Source organism: Phyllopteryx taeniolatus, chromosome 1 (assembly GCF_024500385.1).
Source record: "Phyllopteryx taeniolatus isolate TA_2022b chromosome 1, UOR_Ptae_1.2, whole genome shotgun sequence".
Taxonomy (NCBI): domain Eukaryota; kingdom Metazoa; phylum Chordata; class Actinopteri; order Syngnathiformes; family Syngnathidae; genus Phyllopteryx; species Phyllopteryx taeniolatus.
Genome location: NC_084502.1, coordinates 407,602 through 421,749, shown reverse-complemented (window position 1 = coordinate 421,749; position 14,148 = coordinate 407,602). Strand labels below are relative to the sequence as shown.

The following is a 14,148-nucleotide window of genomic DNA, read 5'->3' as shown; positions in this document are numbered from 1 at the left end:
AAAAACCCAAATACCTTCTGCTCTTTAGTAGTTTTTGGTATGCTGTTGTTTTGTTGCGTACCGAAATGTTGCGTCTCTCTGAGCAAGCACTTGAGGACGGGAAGATCTGTTGTCGACCTGGTGAGGTTGACATCAAAACAGTCTTGTGGGAAGTTGTGAAGTTTTGCGTGCGTGTGAGAGGGCACAAAACGGCCTTTGACAAGTGTTGCTCAGGTTTTACCTGAAGACCCCGTGAACACATTTCCATTTTTTGGTTTCTAAATACATGAAATATGTTAAATGATAAGTGCTGAAAACGTGCAAAGACTGAGAACAATTAAGTACTGAATTGTTGAGATATAGCGTTAAGCTCTTTCTACCACTACAGCATGCAGTTAGCCATCAAGCTGTGCCTACAACCTGAAAAATTAAAACTTCCCTAAAGCGTTTAGCCACGCGTGGCGCACGGAGCGAGGCCAGGACGAATTAGACTGCCGGTCTGCGGGCCCGCTAACAGCTAGTAGCCGCTAGTGGACCGGCGGTGGGGCCTTCTAATACTCCACACCCATGTAGATCCGCACAACAGAGACACTTCAGGGAAAGTTAACTGTTTATTATGTTTGCTAGCCCACGAGCTAACGAGCTAGTGAGCTCGCTAGACCGGCGGCGGCTTCATCTCACGTGTCAGCGCCTCGCTTGATGTTGCTGTGTGTGGGCACACATAACAGAGACACTTCAGGGAAAGTTGACTGTGTAGTACGTTCGCTAGCCCACAAGCTAGCGAGCTCACGAGACCGGCGGCGGGTTCGTCTCACGTGTCGCTTGGTGTTGCTGTGTGTGGGCACACATAATAGAGACACCCTGGGGAAAGCTAACTGTTTATTAAACACAGTAGCACGTTATGCAGCCTGTTGCTAACTAACTAACGAGCTAACGGACATTTGAGCACATGCTGTACAAACCAACCTATTTGATTGACAGTTGAAAAATGAGTGTCATAGAGCTGGGAGGAGGTGCCTCATTTTCACAATTTTGGAGCTTCCTTTTACAGTATATACTTTCTTTTTTATTATTCATTCAAATTTGGCACGCTTGTTAACATTGGTGTTTCAAATTTACAAGATTTTTTTTTTTTACTTTACAGGGCCTTTTAAGATAACAGCAAATATATTGATGGTTTTGTCATTTGCGCATGTCGAGAAATTAGCTGAAATATATTTTTAAAGTGTCATCCGGCGTGAAATTAGACACAAAATCCAATAAACTGTCACCTGCCAACAAGGAGCTCGAACTGTTGCTCGACGTTTTATCAACATGAAAATGTATTTAGTTTTATTTATTTATTAAGCACTCCCATTTTCTTCTGCTTAAAGCAAAACAAAAGCTTCAACTGACTGAATTAACAACAAAATTGACAAGCTCATTGGAGAAGGTCCCTTTGTGCTTTGAAATGTCTCTGAAGTCATTGTTCAATCCCTATTTCTCCTGTCAAAGCCAATTAAGTGCGATGTAGTGCGATATGGTCAATGTTCGACTTCCAGCACGAGGAGGAACCACCCGTTTCATGTTCAAGGGATGGATGAGAAACGTTAGCGGCTCTTTTGAGAGTGCTACGGTGCACAGAGCAGATGATGCAGGTGCTGTGGTGACAACTTTCATAAACCGCAGCACGCCCACGTGAATGTGTGCACCTTCCGCTTATACAAACTTTTTGGATGTGTCACTACCTTTTGAATTTTTCTTTCAAAAAAATAAAATAAATAAAATACATAAAAAAAATAACCCCTGAAGGTCACATCTCCTTCCTACAAAGGAAAGAGGAAGCTGCTGGTTTCAGTCTCATGTGAAAGTAGTCAGTTCACCGGCACGACCGTGGGCGAAAGCTGCTGATCTTCCGCCGGCAGCCGCGCGTGGCATCATACTCGAATGTCTGCGTACTCGGAACTTTCCTCTTTGGGCCGCCTCGGTGGCACGGGGGCACCGGCGGGCAGCTGGTGATGGAGTGCGGTGTACACGACGGAGCTCGCGTCTTTCTCTGTCCTCCTTTCTGAAGGCTTTTCCTCCTTGGACGTCATCCTGCTGGACATGAAGCTGCCGGAGGAGGTTTCGGCACTCGCCGGCTGCTTTAGCAGAGACAAGTGCTTCAAACATGAACAGACATCATTCATACCCGCTGTTTAGAAACACTGACAAGAAGAAGATTGGGGATAACTCACTTGATTGTCACTTTGCGTCTCCCTCTCCGAGTTGCCTGCATGAGGGAGATGCATTTATTTATTTATTTTTTTATCGGATCACATATGGACTGGCTTCATATTTATGAATATGTACGAACAGGTTCATACACTATTTCCACTATGTTTTTTTTTATTATTACTTTTTTGGGGAAATTTTAGGTGAACTTAATTGGCCCTTTTGTAAACTGTTGAATGTTTTAGTCGGTTTTGCTCAAGTTGCAGTTCAAGGAGCCGAATGGCAAAATTCACGCCAGCTTTTTTTGACCTATGAATAGGCTAATACAGCGGTTCTCAAACCTTTTGTACCAAGTGCGACCTCAAAAAAATAATGACAACAATACTGTGTCGCATATTAGGTGGAGATGTTCAACAAAAACGAGGCAGATGACGACATTACTCTAATAAGTTTGAACATTAACACTACACTTAAAAAAGGAGGGATGTACTTAAATAATGATTCAATGATCTATTGCGCGTGATAAATAAAAAAAAAAGTGCCAGACTAAATGTTTGAAATCTAACATTTCTAATAGATTAAATGCAAATTAATTCCTTTAAAAAAAAATGAATTAATTAAATACTTCAAATTGAAATACAACTCAACTGTATTTGGAACATGTAGTGTACTGGATGAAAGTAAGCTGAATGCACTGTAACATTCTGCACAGTTTGAACATTCGATGCAGTGATTTTTAATCGTTTTTGTATCCCACGGTCGTCCACTTCTATGCCTTTCTGTGATTCCTCCAGTCTGGCTTTCTCTCCCGATCGCACGGTGTGACACTCTCGGCTAAGTGGCCGCTTCCTCTCTGAGAACTTCCTGTTCGAAGCCGCCTTCGTCTCGTGGTTTAAATATGTAAACAGCGTGACGAAGAGCACTGTTTAAAATGTTATTTTCATTGAGCCGAGAAATATCTTGCTCATTCATGGATCAAACAGCAGATTGTGAATTTTGCCCTTCGGCTCCTTGTTATAGACCAGCCGACGAGACCTAGTTTTGTGTGTGTGTGTGAGTAGCATTTGCATTGGCTTACAAAAAGGTGGTAAATAGAAAACAGCTCACCTTTACACCGCTGCATGGAAATGACCGAAATGCAAACGACGACGATGACAAACGCCATCGTGCCTACGGCGGAGTACGCGTACATCCATCGCACGTCCGCTGTCATGGCTGCAAAAAACACACATAGACTTGATTTCAAAGAGGACGTGTGTAGCAAAATAGCAGGCGAATAAAACAAATACATTCTTACGAGTTTCGTTCCTCAGCGAGATGTTGGTCGTCACGTGGTTATCTGGGAAACCAAAGGTGGAATTTAATCTCGGAATGACCGGCAAAATTCACCGCAATCGATGACCGTGTTAAGGACACGTACCATACACGGACACTTTGATGTTCTGTCCTAAGGTGAGTCCACTTTGACACCGATAGAAACCCGCATTGCTTACTTGTATATTTGTGAAGCTTAGTAACAACATGGTATCCGAGTTGCTCACGTGGACCGATTTCACGTTAGTGCGAGAGTCATTGGTCACTGGCACAAAAATGTTGCTTTCCAATTTATACCAGGAGACGTACGATGGATTAGAGCAATTCATATACCGGTATGTGCAATTAATCTTGACGCTTCCCCCGACGGGAACGTTGCGATCGCTTTTGTGCTGCATGATTTGCAGGCAGTCTTCTCCGTCTGGACAGAGGGGATGAGAAGCACACAAACATACATTTAGAAGACGCGTGTAAATATGGCCCACAGCACTTTCAGACCTCCATAGAGAATTTTTGCAGGCCTCCTATCAGGAACTGTAGTCCACTATTTGGACAAGGGACACGTTCATGGTTTTGCCTGTACACACCACCGCAGTGAGTCTGAACAAATAATTCAGACACAATTGAAGCTTTTCAGCTTGATTTGAAGCGCTTTGACAAGTTGACATTCTCTGTCGCGCTTGTCCTCGTTTGGGATAAGTGAGGTGCGGAAGTACACCCTGGACTGGTCACCAGCCAATCGCGCTGCACAAACAAACAACAAGCATTCACAACATTTGTTGTTTTGGCAAGTTGGGAGGAAGCCAGAGTACCTGGAGAAAAGCACACAAGCAAGGAGAGAACATATGCCGACTGTCCACAGAAGGGCCCGAGCCGAGCCTGCAGTGGCAAAACCACAACAAGCTCGATGATACGGCGCATCACATCTGGACCGAACAAACGTATGAGTTACGCAAGCTTTAGGACCTCGGACGGTGAAGGATAACACAAAAACAAAAAACAGCAACTTACAGCTGACGCTTGAAGTAAGACGCAGCACTGCCAAGACGGACGCAAGCAGCACACACCAGCAGTGCTTCATGGTTGAAGGCAACACTCCTCATCTTCTCCTTGCAGCAAGTTTGTCATTTGGTTACACAAACACACAAGCACAACTTCCTCTGTCTGATCTGGCTTTGCAATGTTATGTGCAATTGAGTGAAAAGTCACATGCACGTTCAAATTTCAACCACACGCTCACGAGAGTAACTGGACGTGGTATTTTGGAACAACAGCGCCTCGGTGTGGTCACGAGTGTTATTGCTTAATGTCCGTTTGATGACCGAGGGTTTACGTAGTGACGTAGGTCTGTACGTAATGACGTATTCCGTACGTCTCCGACGAGCCGAAAATGGCGGAGTACCTGGCGTCCATTTTCGGCACAGAGAAAGACAAGTAGGTTTCCCTGTCTGTTTTTCTTCATAAAGCGAGAAAGGCGGTTTACTCGAAAAGCGCCACTACAGTTTCCGAGCCTGACTGGTAGGTGAGCTCAGTGGATGGCGGTTAGGCTTAACTGAGTGGCACAGTCGAGCTGATATTAGCAAGAGGAGCTAACAAGCGGAGCTAGCGCAATGAATGAAACAGGAAATCACGGCCGCAAATCTGCAGCTGCGAGGCGCTCACAAGTCCATCCATTTTCGGAGCCGCTTCTCCTCACTAGGAAATACTTCGCAAGCACATCTTGTACGAGTTGGCCGCATCTTTACGGCCACGTTTGCTTTTCACCGCTAGCGAACTTCTGCGTTTCGCTTCACCCAACCACCAAACAGTAATCGTTGGCTTGATTCTACTAAGTTGTATTATTATTCTACATATGTATTAAAACATTTTACGATCAAACAAAGTGACTGTTACTCACAATGTGACAAATATTTTAACTTTTCTAAGATATTTCAGTCCAAACAATACGGACATATGCCGTCTTGGGCACTTCTATCATATACACTTGTCGTGCCATTGTGTAAATGAAACGATGCGCAAGTGAGATCATGTTCATGATGTGACAGAACTGTCCCCACAAAATTCAGTTAAAAAAAGAAAAGAAAAAGAATACCAGCCGTGATGTGCGTTTGGACGCAGCACCACTCAAGAAGCTTGATCTTACAGGAATAAAGATGTTGAGATTGATCTCTGGAGTGACGTAATGAGAAATGAATTGGTCAGGGGGTCGAGGGAGGTAACTGAAGTCTCAAAGAAAGTAGACTGAGGCGCTTTCGACTTCTGATGAGAAGAAACGAAGGACAGACCGCACGGAAATACGAGGGCTACCAAGAACCAGATAAAGAAAAAAAGACTGTGCTAAACCAGATCTTGGAGACAATGAAGTCGATAAAAACAATGCCTTTATACAATATCAAAACTACATCATGTCCCAAAAGTCACAAGACACAGTTTTCCATTTCCTTTCAGGTATCATGCAGACAGACGTGCGGCCATCAGCCTTCGACGGCGTTGCAGTTTTTGTAAGCACGTGTTACCCTCGCCGGTGGAGATTGGAGCGGCGTTGCAAGACGTTTTTCTGTCCTCGACTGCAGTTCAGCACCAGTTTGAGTAGCTTCGTGACCGTTGTCACAACGCACAGTGCTACTTACTCGATCTGTGGCAAGTTTCTCGGAACGGCAGCGGAAGACCCGCGACTACCACCGCTGATGAAAACATCAAAATCCGAAAACAGGCGGAAAGTCGAAGCTTTTGACGTTGTTGAGCATCATAATCTTTCGCTTGAAGCCTTTGCACGACCTGAAGTAGTTCCTGATCATGTGTTATCAATTTGCCGATCGGTGAGCCATTGGCCAGGGAATGATCATATGCGTACAAAAGCTGCAAAGCCCAAGCTGATAAATGGTGATGATGGCCTCTCGTCTGTCTGAATGATACCTGAAAAGAAATCGAAAAAAGGAAGTTTAGTGTATCGCGACTTTTCAGGGACCCTGTATTTGTGTAGGGAATAGACAAGAAGAAGAAGAAAATGATGTGCAATATTCTTTCGCTGTTGCACAGCAAGTGATCAAATGTTCATGCGAATCCTTCCAGGGTCAATTGTTCCTTCTATTTCAAAATCGGAGCTTGCAGACATGGCGATCGCTGCTCAAGATTGCACAACAAACCGACCTTCAGCCAGGTGAGGATGACGTCAGCCGACAGTTGCTACGAATGCGGATTTGATTTCCCTTTTAACTGCTCATTTTCTCCGCAGACCATTTTGATACAAAACATCTACCGCAACCCCCAGAACAGTGCACAGACTGCCGACGCGTCGCGCTGTAAGTGTCGCCTTCCCCTCCTTCCTGTGTTTCATTAAAGTGGCGGCCACGCGAGGTGTCGCTTGCAGCGAAACGGCTGCCGGCTACACAACACACGAGAACATAAACACCTTTTGCACCTTTTAGCTGGCGGAGGAACGCCCAGAACAAACATTTGGTGAGGAAAAGTACACCGCCGACAGGCCAGCTTGTTAAACAGTAAACTGCTCACGTGACTTAATACATGTGGGATGTTTACATTGTTGAATTTTACGCCCCTCCCCCAATTTGAAACACTTTATGCACAGCTGGCACTTTGCTGAGCGTCACAGAGACACTTGCGCTAACACTGCTAAACAGTGTGCACTTACTCCAAAATGGGATGTTTTACTTTAACAAGAGCTCAGTTGTGCTTAAAAAGTAATGAATGCATTCATTTACTCAATCATAATTCAAATTTTAAATTGTGTCCTCTCTGCCACTGTTAAAATCTATCATCAATTTGACTGAGTTTTTGAGTCTGAGTCAGCTTCTTTTGTTTTTTTTAATTTTTGTTTATTATTGTTAGATTTTTTTTTTCTTTAAAATGTTTTTTATGTGCAGCACTTAGTTTCAGCTGCGTTTGTTCTTTTAAAGTGCTGTAGATATAGTCGAGTGGGTTAAAAGTTTATCTTTATCAGCATTCTGATTAGAAGCCTGACCTCGGCACAGAAAAAAAGTTGTCATCTCTGTGCTGTTTTTCTGCGCTCGGTCACGCGGTGCTTTGGCATGTGATCTCCAAGCTTGTATCAGGACAGGAAAGTCAAGTTTTGGAACTTGTAAACTTTATCACTCAAGAGTTTTGGGCACACGCATGCAAATCCCTTTTTGAGCTCTCGAATATGACGAAGTTGGAAGATGTCATTCCTGAGGATTCTAACAACATGTTTTCCCTCCCCAGCTCCACGTTTTTTCGTTGTTGTATGTCACAGAAGTTTACGTTTTGTATTTCAGACCGTTTCCCTCTTGAACATTTACCTTCATAACCTTGAAAACTGTGCCCAAGTCTGCTGATGGTTTGCACTGTAAGTTCTTCTTCATACCCAGGACCCTCTGGCACTGACTGCACTTATGTTACCGTACCGCACAGTTTCCTTCCAAATTTGGCTACACTTGAGATTAAGGAGCCACGTGCAGTTTCCTGTCGAAAAACGAGTTGTGCCAGCGCGGCGTGTAGGTGCACAAAGCACGTTGCGCCTCGTTTTGCTGATGTTGAGCTGAAGGAACAGCCAAGGAGGGTTGATTCCTTGGGTTCGGCGGCCCAGGACTCCCCACGATTCAACTCTCCTTAACATTCCATGACAGGAACCACAGCGAAACCTTCAGACTCGACTTATCAGGGCCTTTCTGTCCGAGCCTGTAGGCTTTGCGCTCATCCCACACCGAGCACACAGTGTCCCAGCCACAGAAGCGGGTCGCTGACCCCAGATTCTGTTTGTAATGAGTACATCAAGAACCCGACCGTGACGTTCTGCGTGTAAAAAAAAAACATTGTTCCGCCAGGAGGAAGCCAACCAGGCCCGGTTCTAGTTTTTCCTCAACATACAACACACACTCACTCACACGGCTGTAATTTCATGTCACCTGGTAGAATGTAAACGTGAACTGTCCTCAGTCGAGGTTCTTGACAGTGCTGCTGATTTCTGTGTTGTGACTGCAGGTCCCGTCAGTGATGTGGAAATGCAGGAGCACTATGACGAGTTCTTTGAGGTGAGTGACCTTTTGTATCGCTCCTTTTCCAACGTGACATGTCAAGATTTTTTCTGTTGGCGCGTCTGTCACACAGCTGCCCTTACGTACAGTGGGGGAAATAATGATTTCATCCATTGCTGAATTCATGACAAAGATGTTAACATTCTCTCATTTTGTTGGTTAATTCACGCCAGTTATTTTCCAGCAAGCAGTTTGAATGGACAAGAGTCATTCCATGAGTGCTGTTACGCAATCCGCCTCGCGGATGTTCTAAACACTTCTTTTGGCCGGCATCAACGGTCAGCAGTTACCTGCGTGGGTTTGCGCCAACCAACATTTGAATAACGTCAAATAAAATGTCGGCCTTGAAGCTTCGCAGTCATCTTTTTTCCCCACACAAACTAAAGTTACTGCTGACTCCAACGCGCCACTTCACGGAGAAGTTAAAGAAGCCAGTGTGAAAGAACGATAATGTCCACACTTAGAAAATGAGATCAAGCCCTGTATTTTTATTTGTTCTATTCTCTTGTAAATTCTGTTTGTAATGTAGCATTGATAGTATCCTTGGGGGGCTGCGAAACGCGCTTACAAATAAAATTTATTATTATTGTTATTCAAGTGCAATGTGTCTACTGTAAGCAGAAGTGGCTTACACATCAGCAGGTGTACAATTGCGACACAAGGTAACGTAAACATGGTTAGCTAATTTAATCGAGTTTAGCACCGCTAGTTGGGATGTACTGTAACCCCCCCACAAGTGGTCAAAGATGGACACGGCCGCCAGTGGTCTTTCAATCACTTTCTTGAACAAACGCTAACAAAATAAACATGTAATATTAAGCACATTCATATGCCAGCGGCAACAGCCACAACTGGTACCCAGGGGCTAAATGTGCAGATAGGCTAACCTGAGCTAACAACAGCGAACTACATTCTCATTCACTGGCGCACACGTCACTCACCAAGCTGGGCCCCGTCTTTTAAAGCCATACACGTTCCAAGTCACAGATAGTACAGTGTAGACCGTAAGGATGGCAACCCCAGGTGGACAAAAATAAGAGCTGCACCCCACATGCATATTTTGTATCGCTATTGTTGTTTGATAATGCAAAGTCAGTTCTTATGCGATTAATTGATAATCGGTAGAATAATCGATTGTAAATATTTATACAAAAATGGGAGGTGTTAATAAACTAATGCACAAGAAAGAATACCTCATTAGATTATCCTCGAGCCACAAGCAGCTAGCTAGAACTACATATAGCTAGCTAGCGATAACCGTGACTCGAGCTTCACTGCTCATTGCGCTATTAACGGAAACACTTGCACAACTATCTGTGTGGACCTGAAAAACTGATTAAATAAACATTACTGTTAACTAATAAATAACATTTGTAGAACTCTTGTATAAATGCAATAGCACGGTCGAGGCTGTGATGTTCTACTCGGCCGTGATTATCTTGGGATAGAGTACACATTTGTGAAATACTGCTTGATTGATTATGCTAATAGACAGGACCTCAGTCAAAAATGTGTAAAAACAGACAATGTAAAAGTTTTGTGGGGACAGTTCTGTCAAATATTTTGAGTGGAAGAAAAGAAATAAAACGTGCATTTTATTGAGTGCTATAAGTTTTTGATCCCTAAGCAAAACGTAAGGTAGTAGTAGTTGTGGAGAAACCCTTGGTAAGCACAGCAGTACTTCAGACACTTCTTGTAGTTGGCCACCAAGTTTGCGCTCAGCTCACGAGGGATTTTGGCCCACTACTCTTTCCAGAAACTCTTTTGAGCGTTCAAGTTTCTAACCTCGTGAATGAAATGCACAATATAAATACATTTTCTTTGCTTTGCGACTGTACTTGCCTCTGTTCAGTGTCCCCTCAATGCGGTGAAGTCACCCTGTACCCTTGGCACAAAACAGACCCAAACCATGTTGCCACCTTCCTGCCTGACTGCGGGATCATGGATTGTGTTCTTTGGGTCAAGTACATGCCAGATGGCTCAACTTTGATTTCATGTGACCACAGGGCTCGCTTCCGAGGCTTTTCTGAGTCATTTACCGGTAGATGTTCACTGGCAAATGTAAGCCGGTGGGCCGCCCGCACACGAGCCTTCTTGAGCAGGGCACGGCAAGATTTTCAGTCCTTTACGGTGCGGCGTTACCAGCTGTTTTCTTTGGGGATTAACAATCTCCTGCTTTGTCCTTTGAGGCTGCTCCCTTCCACTTCTCATGATCGTCATCGCTCCACAAGGCGAGATCTCGCTAGGAGCCCCAGACCGAACTATCAAGCAATGGCGCCAGTAGTTGTCCCATTTTGTAAAAAACTTGAATAAATTCAGCAGGATGTCCTCCAGTGTACACAGCTTGTGTTTTCATCGATTAAGAATAATATCTGACCCTCGTGCTGTGGTCAGGTAGTAAATAGAATTCCCAAGCATTCCAAAATGCCAAGTGTGGGACTTTGACCTTGGAAAATGTGCTTGAACCCGGAATCAATTCAACTTGTGTTGGTACAGGAGGTCTTCACGGAGATGGAGGAGAAGTACGGTGAAGTGGAGGAGATGAATGTGTGCGACAACTTGGGGGACCATCTCGTCGGCAACGTTTATGTCAAGGTACTTCGTGAATGACTGAATTGTTCAGTTTTCCTTGCGGGCTGTCGGCAACTGCCGCTTTGTTCTCCAACTTTGCTCGCAGTTCCGTCGCGAAGAGGATGCGGAAAAAGCCGTTATGGACTTGAACAACCGCTGGTTCAACGCCCAGCCCGTCCATGCCGAGCTCTCGCCTGTCACTGACTTCAGGGAAGCTTGCTGCCGCCAGTACGAAATGGGGTGAGTTACCACTGTCAGGATGTTGCTGTTGGAATATGAATTTAAAAAATCAAAACAAAAAAGGTTGAAATCTTTTATCGGACCAAACCCAGAATCTGTAAGTCAAACCAAGTTTCACTAAGGTCTGATCCAGGTGGTTTATCTGGCCACATTTAAAATTTACCTTCGAAGAAAATCTGGATAAAATTCAGCAGTTTGATTAAGATCGTACTTAAATCATAATGTTACCTGATTTCAGCACTCTGAGATGGTTCTTTTTTATGAATGTCATAGACCAGTATACTTTGTGTATACACTGCATACTCCACATAGGTCATTAGATTGCCTGCTTAATTTGTCTCTCGTTTTCATTTCACTCATTATTACAAACACAGTCATGTGCAAAGGTTTTGCTAACTTTACGACGCTTTAGCAAAGCTAACATCTATCTATCTATCTATCAATCAATCAATCAATCAATCATACTGTATGTGTAAAGTTAAAAAGCCCAGACTTCTTTAAAGAGGATTGTATAGGAAAACAAACTATCATTAAAATAAAGTGCAATAATTGCAGAAGTAAAGATTTATCCATGTTCTGTTCGGGACTACGATTTTAAATGGGTGGTTTGTTTTGCTTGTAAATAATTTTCAAAATAGTGTGAATAATCATAAACGATACTTTTATATGGTGCTGGTACACTTATGCAGTCATTTTTCAATGCATGTCAATCATACGTTTGTGGTAATGCCCAAAATGAAGTGGGAAGAAGGTTAGGAGCCCTCACGAGAAGAACTGGCCCCTCTCAGTTAAACAAATGATCCAATATAAATAAAGCCTTTGTTTTATTTCATTTCAATTGACCTGTTTTGCCTGCTACTTGTTGCGGACAAACTTCTTGTTCACAGTGACATATTTTTCAAATATCATATCTTGAGTCACTGTCAATTGAAACAATGTTATGCCATGGTCGTGCGGTACCTCCTCAAAAAATGGTGCGACCAAATGAAAAAGTTGATCTGGTGCCAGTGTGAGCAGTGCAAAAGTTAGCGTAGAGCCCCGAGCCCATTAACGGCATTGCTCCACGTGAATTTGTCGACACCACCGGCGATGGAAACTCGCGGACCGCCCGGCTGCCTCCATCGCTGGCCGCAGAGGACGCGGCGTGCTCTGTGTGTCGACGGCTGAGTTGGACCCGGAGTTTGGATTTCGTCAGCCGAGGAGGCGCGTTTTCCCGTTTACTCCCGCAACTGGCAACCGGAAGTGGAGCAGCAAAAGGTCGACTCTGATTGGCTGTTGTCACGCACATTCTCACTGTGTTAGATCGAGCAAATAATTGATAACAGTTGATCATCGAGATTGACGGGAAATTTATCATGATCATCGATCTCGATCCTATAATCGACCAGCCCTAATTTGAACTCAATTGTTTGATTAGTCGGCGAGATATTTGGTGCTTTCTTTAAATTGACTATGATTAGACTGGAGAATGTGTGTTCTCCATAACTTCCACACAAGCAAAATATTTTGAAATGTAGTTGTACTTGTATTGTTATATTTGGAAGAAATAGTCTGTGGAGACGCTTCCACATTGTGACACCTTCACTGGCTCACAGGCAGTCGGAATTGATATTACTCAAAACTCCAGTTCGTACAACGTAACTGCAGGGTTTCTACTCCCAACGGAGGAAGACGTTTTGTAGTGACCCTGCTAATTATTATTCTCTCTCTCTCCTCTGTCACGTGACATTTGGCTAATTTGACAGCTGACGTGAGTATTTAGGCTGCTTGTCAGCTGGAGTTGGCAGGTTCCATTTCAGATGGACGTTCATGGCACTTGTGCTTTTGTTATATCTGAAGATAGACGTGCTTATTTTGCCGCGCTGTGTTCCAGAGAGTGCACCCGAGGCGGCTTCTGCAACTTCATGCACCTGAAACCGATATCCAGGGAACTCCGACGAGAGTTGTACGGACGCCGCAGAAAAAGGTTCCAACGCCCCGTTTGGGTTGTGCAGATCACTTGATTTGATTCATTTCTCTTTTTTTTTGCTGTTTTCCACGATTTACTTTTTGTCTCCCGACAGGCAACATTCTCGCTCGCGTTCTCGGGAAAGACGCTCCCGCTCGAAGGATCGGCGGCGGGACCGTGAGAGGCGGAGGTCGAGAGATCGAGAACGCTCAGGACGATTCTGAAGGCGGACAATGGAACAATCTACCGAAATCCGTCTTGGGGGGGGAAAAAAACAAAAAAAAAACCCTGACAGTGAAAATGGTTATTTAGACTTTTGGTGAATTGTTCGTGTTTTTCTTTGATCCCTTTTTTATGAACAGCAGGTCGCTTTCTCAATAAAACAGATTTGTTACACTGCATTGTTTACTTCAGAAAATATGAATCCCTTCATTCCTTTGGGGAAAAAAAAATTGAGATGCACATGTGCTACATTCCAACATGTGGGAAATAATTAAAAACAACTGACATTGTAGATTTTGTGTTTTTGTGTGTTTAGAAGGGAGGTGGCTCATCTTTTGGTAGTGAAGAATTTGGCTGTAATATTTGCATTTTCACTCCAAAACACGATTGAGCCAGCAGCAGGAGCTACAGAGAGACCGGGGGAGCTAGAGAAAGGCACAGAAGTGGGCGCCTGCTGTGAATTTTGCCATTGAGCTCCTTGTTTGAGAACAGCGAGACGTGCATTCAAAAGTTAAGAGAAGGTCAAATCAAGTTGACCTGTAACGGTTATGGTGCACTTGAAGTTTTGCACACAAATAAAACTCCTCCAGCATTCTGAGTATTTCCGATATCAAAATCAATGTAAGAAAAACTAATCATTGAAACAAA

The 14,148-nt window shown here is 43.9% G+C and overlaps 2 protein-coding genes across 8 annotated transcripts; one reads left to right on the top strand and one right to left on the bottom strand.

The window, feature by feature from the left end:
* Positions 1-845: 845 nt before the first annotated feature.
* Positions 846-6,841, bottom strand: LOC133477533 (uncharacterized). Of its 7 annotated transcripts, none has more exons than XM_061772486.1 (7): positions 4,498-6,841; positions 4,299-4,412; positions 3,593-3,907; positions 3,470-3,511; positions 3,280-3,387; positions 2,196-2,230; positions 846-2,102 (listed from the first exon to the last, which is right to left on the bottom strand). In XM_061772486.1, exons 1-7 carry the CDS (start codon positions 4,565-4,567, stop codon positions 1,896-1,898), a joined length of 891 nt encoding a protein of 296 aa, XP_061628470.1. In that variant the 5' UTR covers positions 4,568-6,841; the 3' UTR covers positions 846-1,895. The 7 variants fall into 7 exon arrangements, with proteins under 7 accessions (XP_061628470.1, XP_061628385.1, XP_061628561.1 ...); XM_061772401.1 differs by having other exon boundaries at positions 846-2,120; positions 4,498-6,840; XM_061772577.1 differs by having other exon boundaries at positions 846-2,099; positions 4,498-6,839.
* Positions 4,854-13,674, top strand: LOC133477815 (splicing factor U2AF 35 kDa subunit-like). The gene is made up of 8 exons (XM_061773032.1): positions 4,854-4,920; positions 6,559-6,646; positions 6,722-6,788; positions 8,467-8,516; positions 11,016-11,114; positions 11,197-11,330; positions 13,204-13,296; positions 13,394-13,674. Exons 1-8 carry the CDS (start codon positions 4,877-4,879, stop codon positions 13,500-13,502), a joined length of 684 nt encoding a protein of 227 aa, XP_061629016.1. The 5' UTR covers positions 4,854-4,876; the 3' UTR covers positions 13,503-13,674.
* The last annotated feature ends 474 nt before the right edge of the window (positions 13,675-14,148 follow it).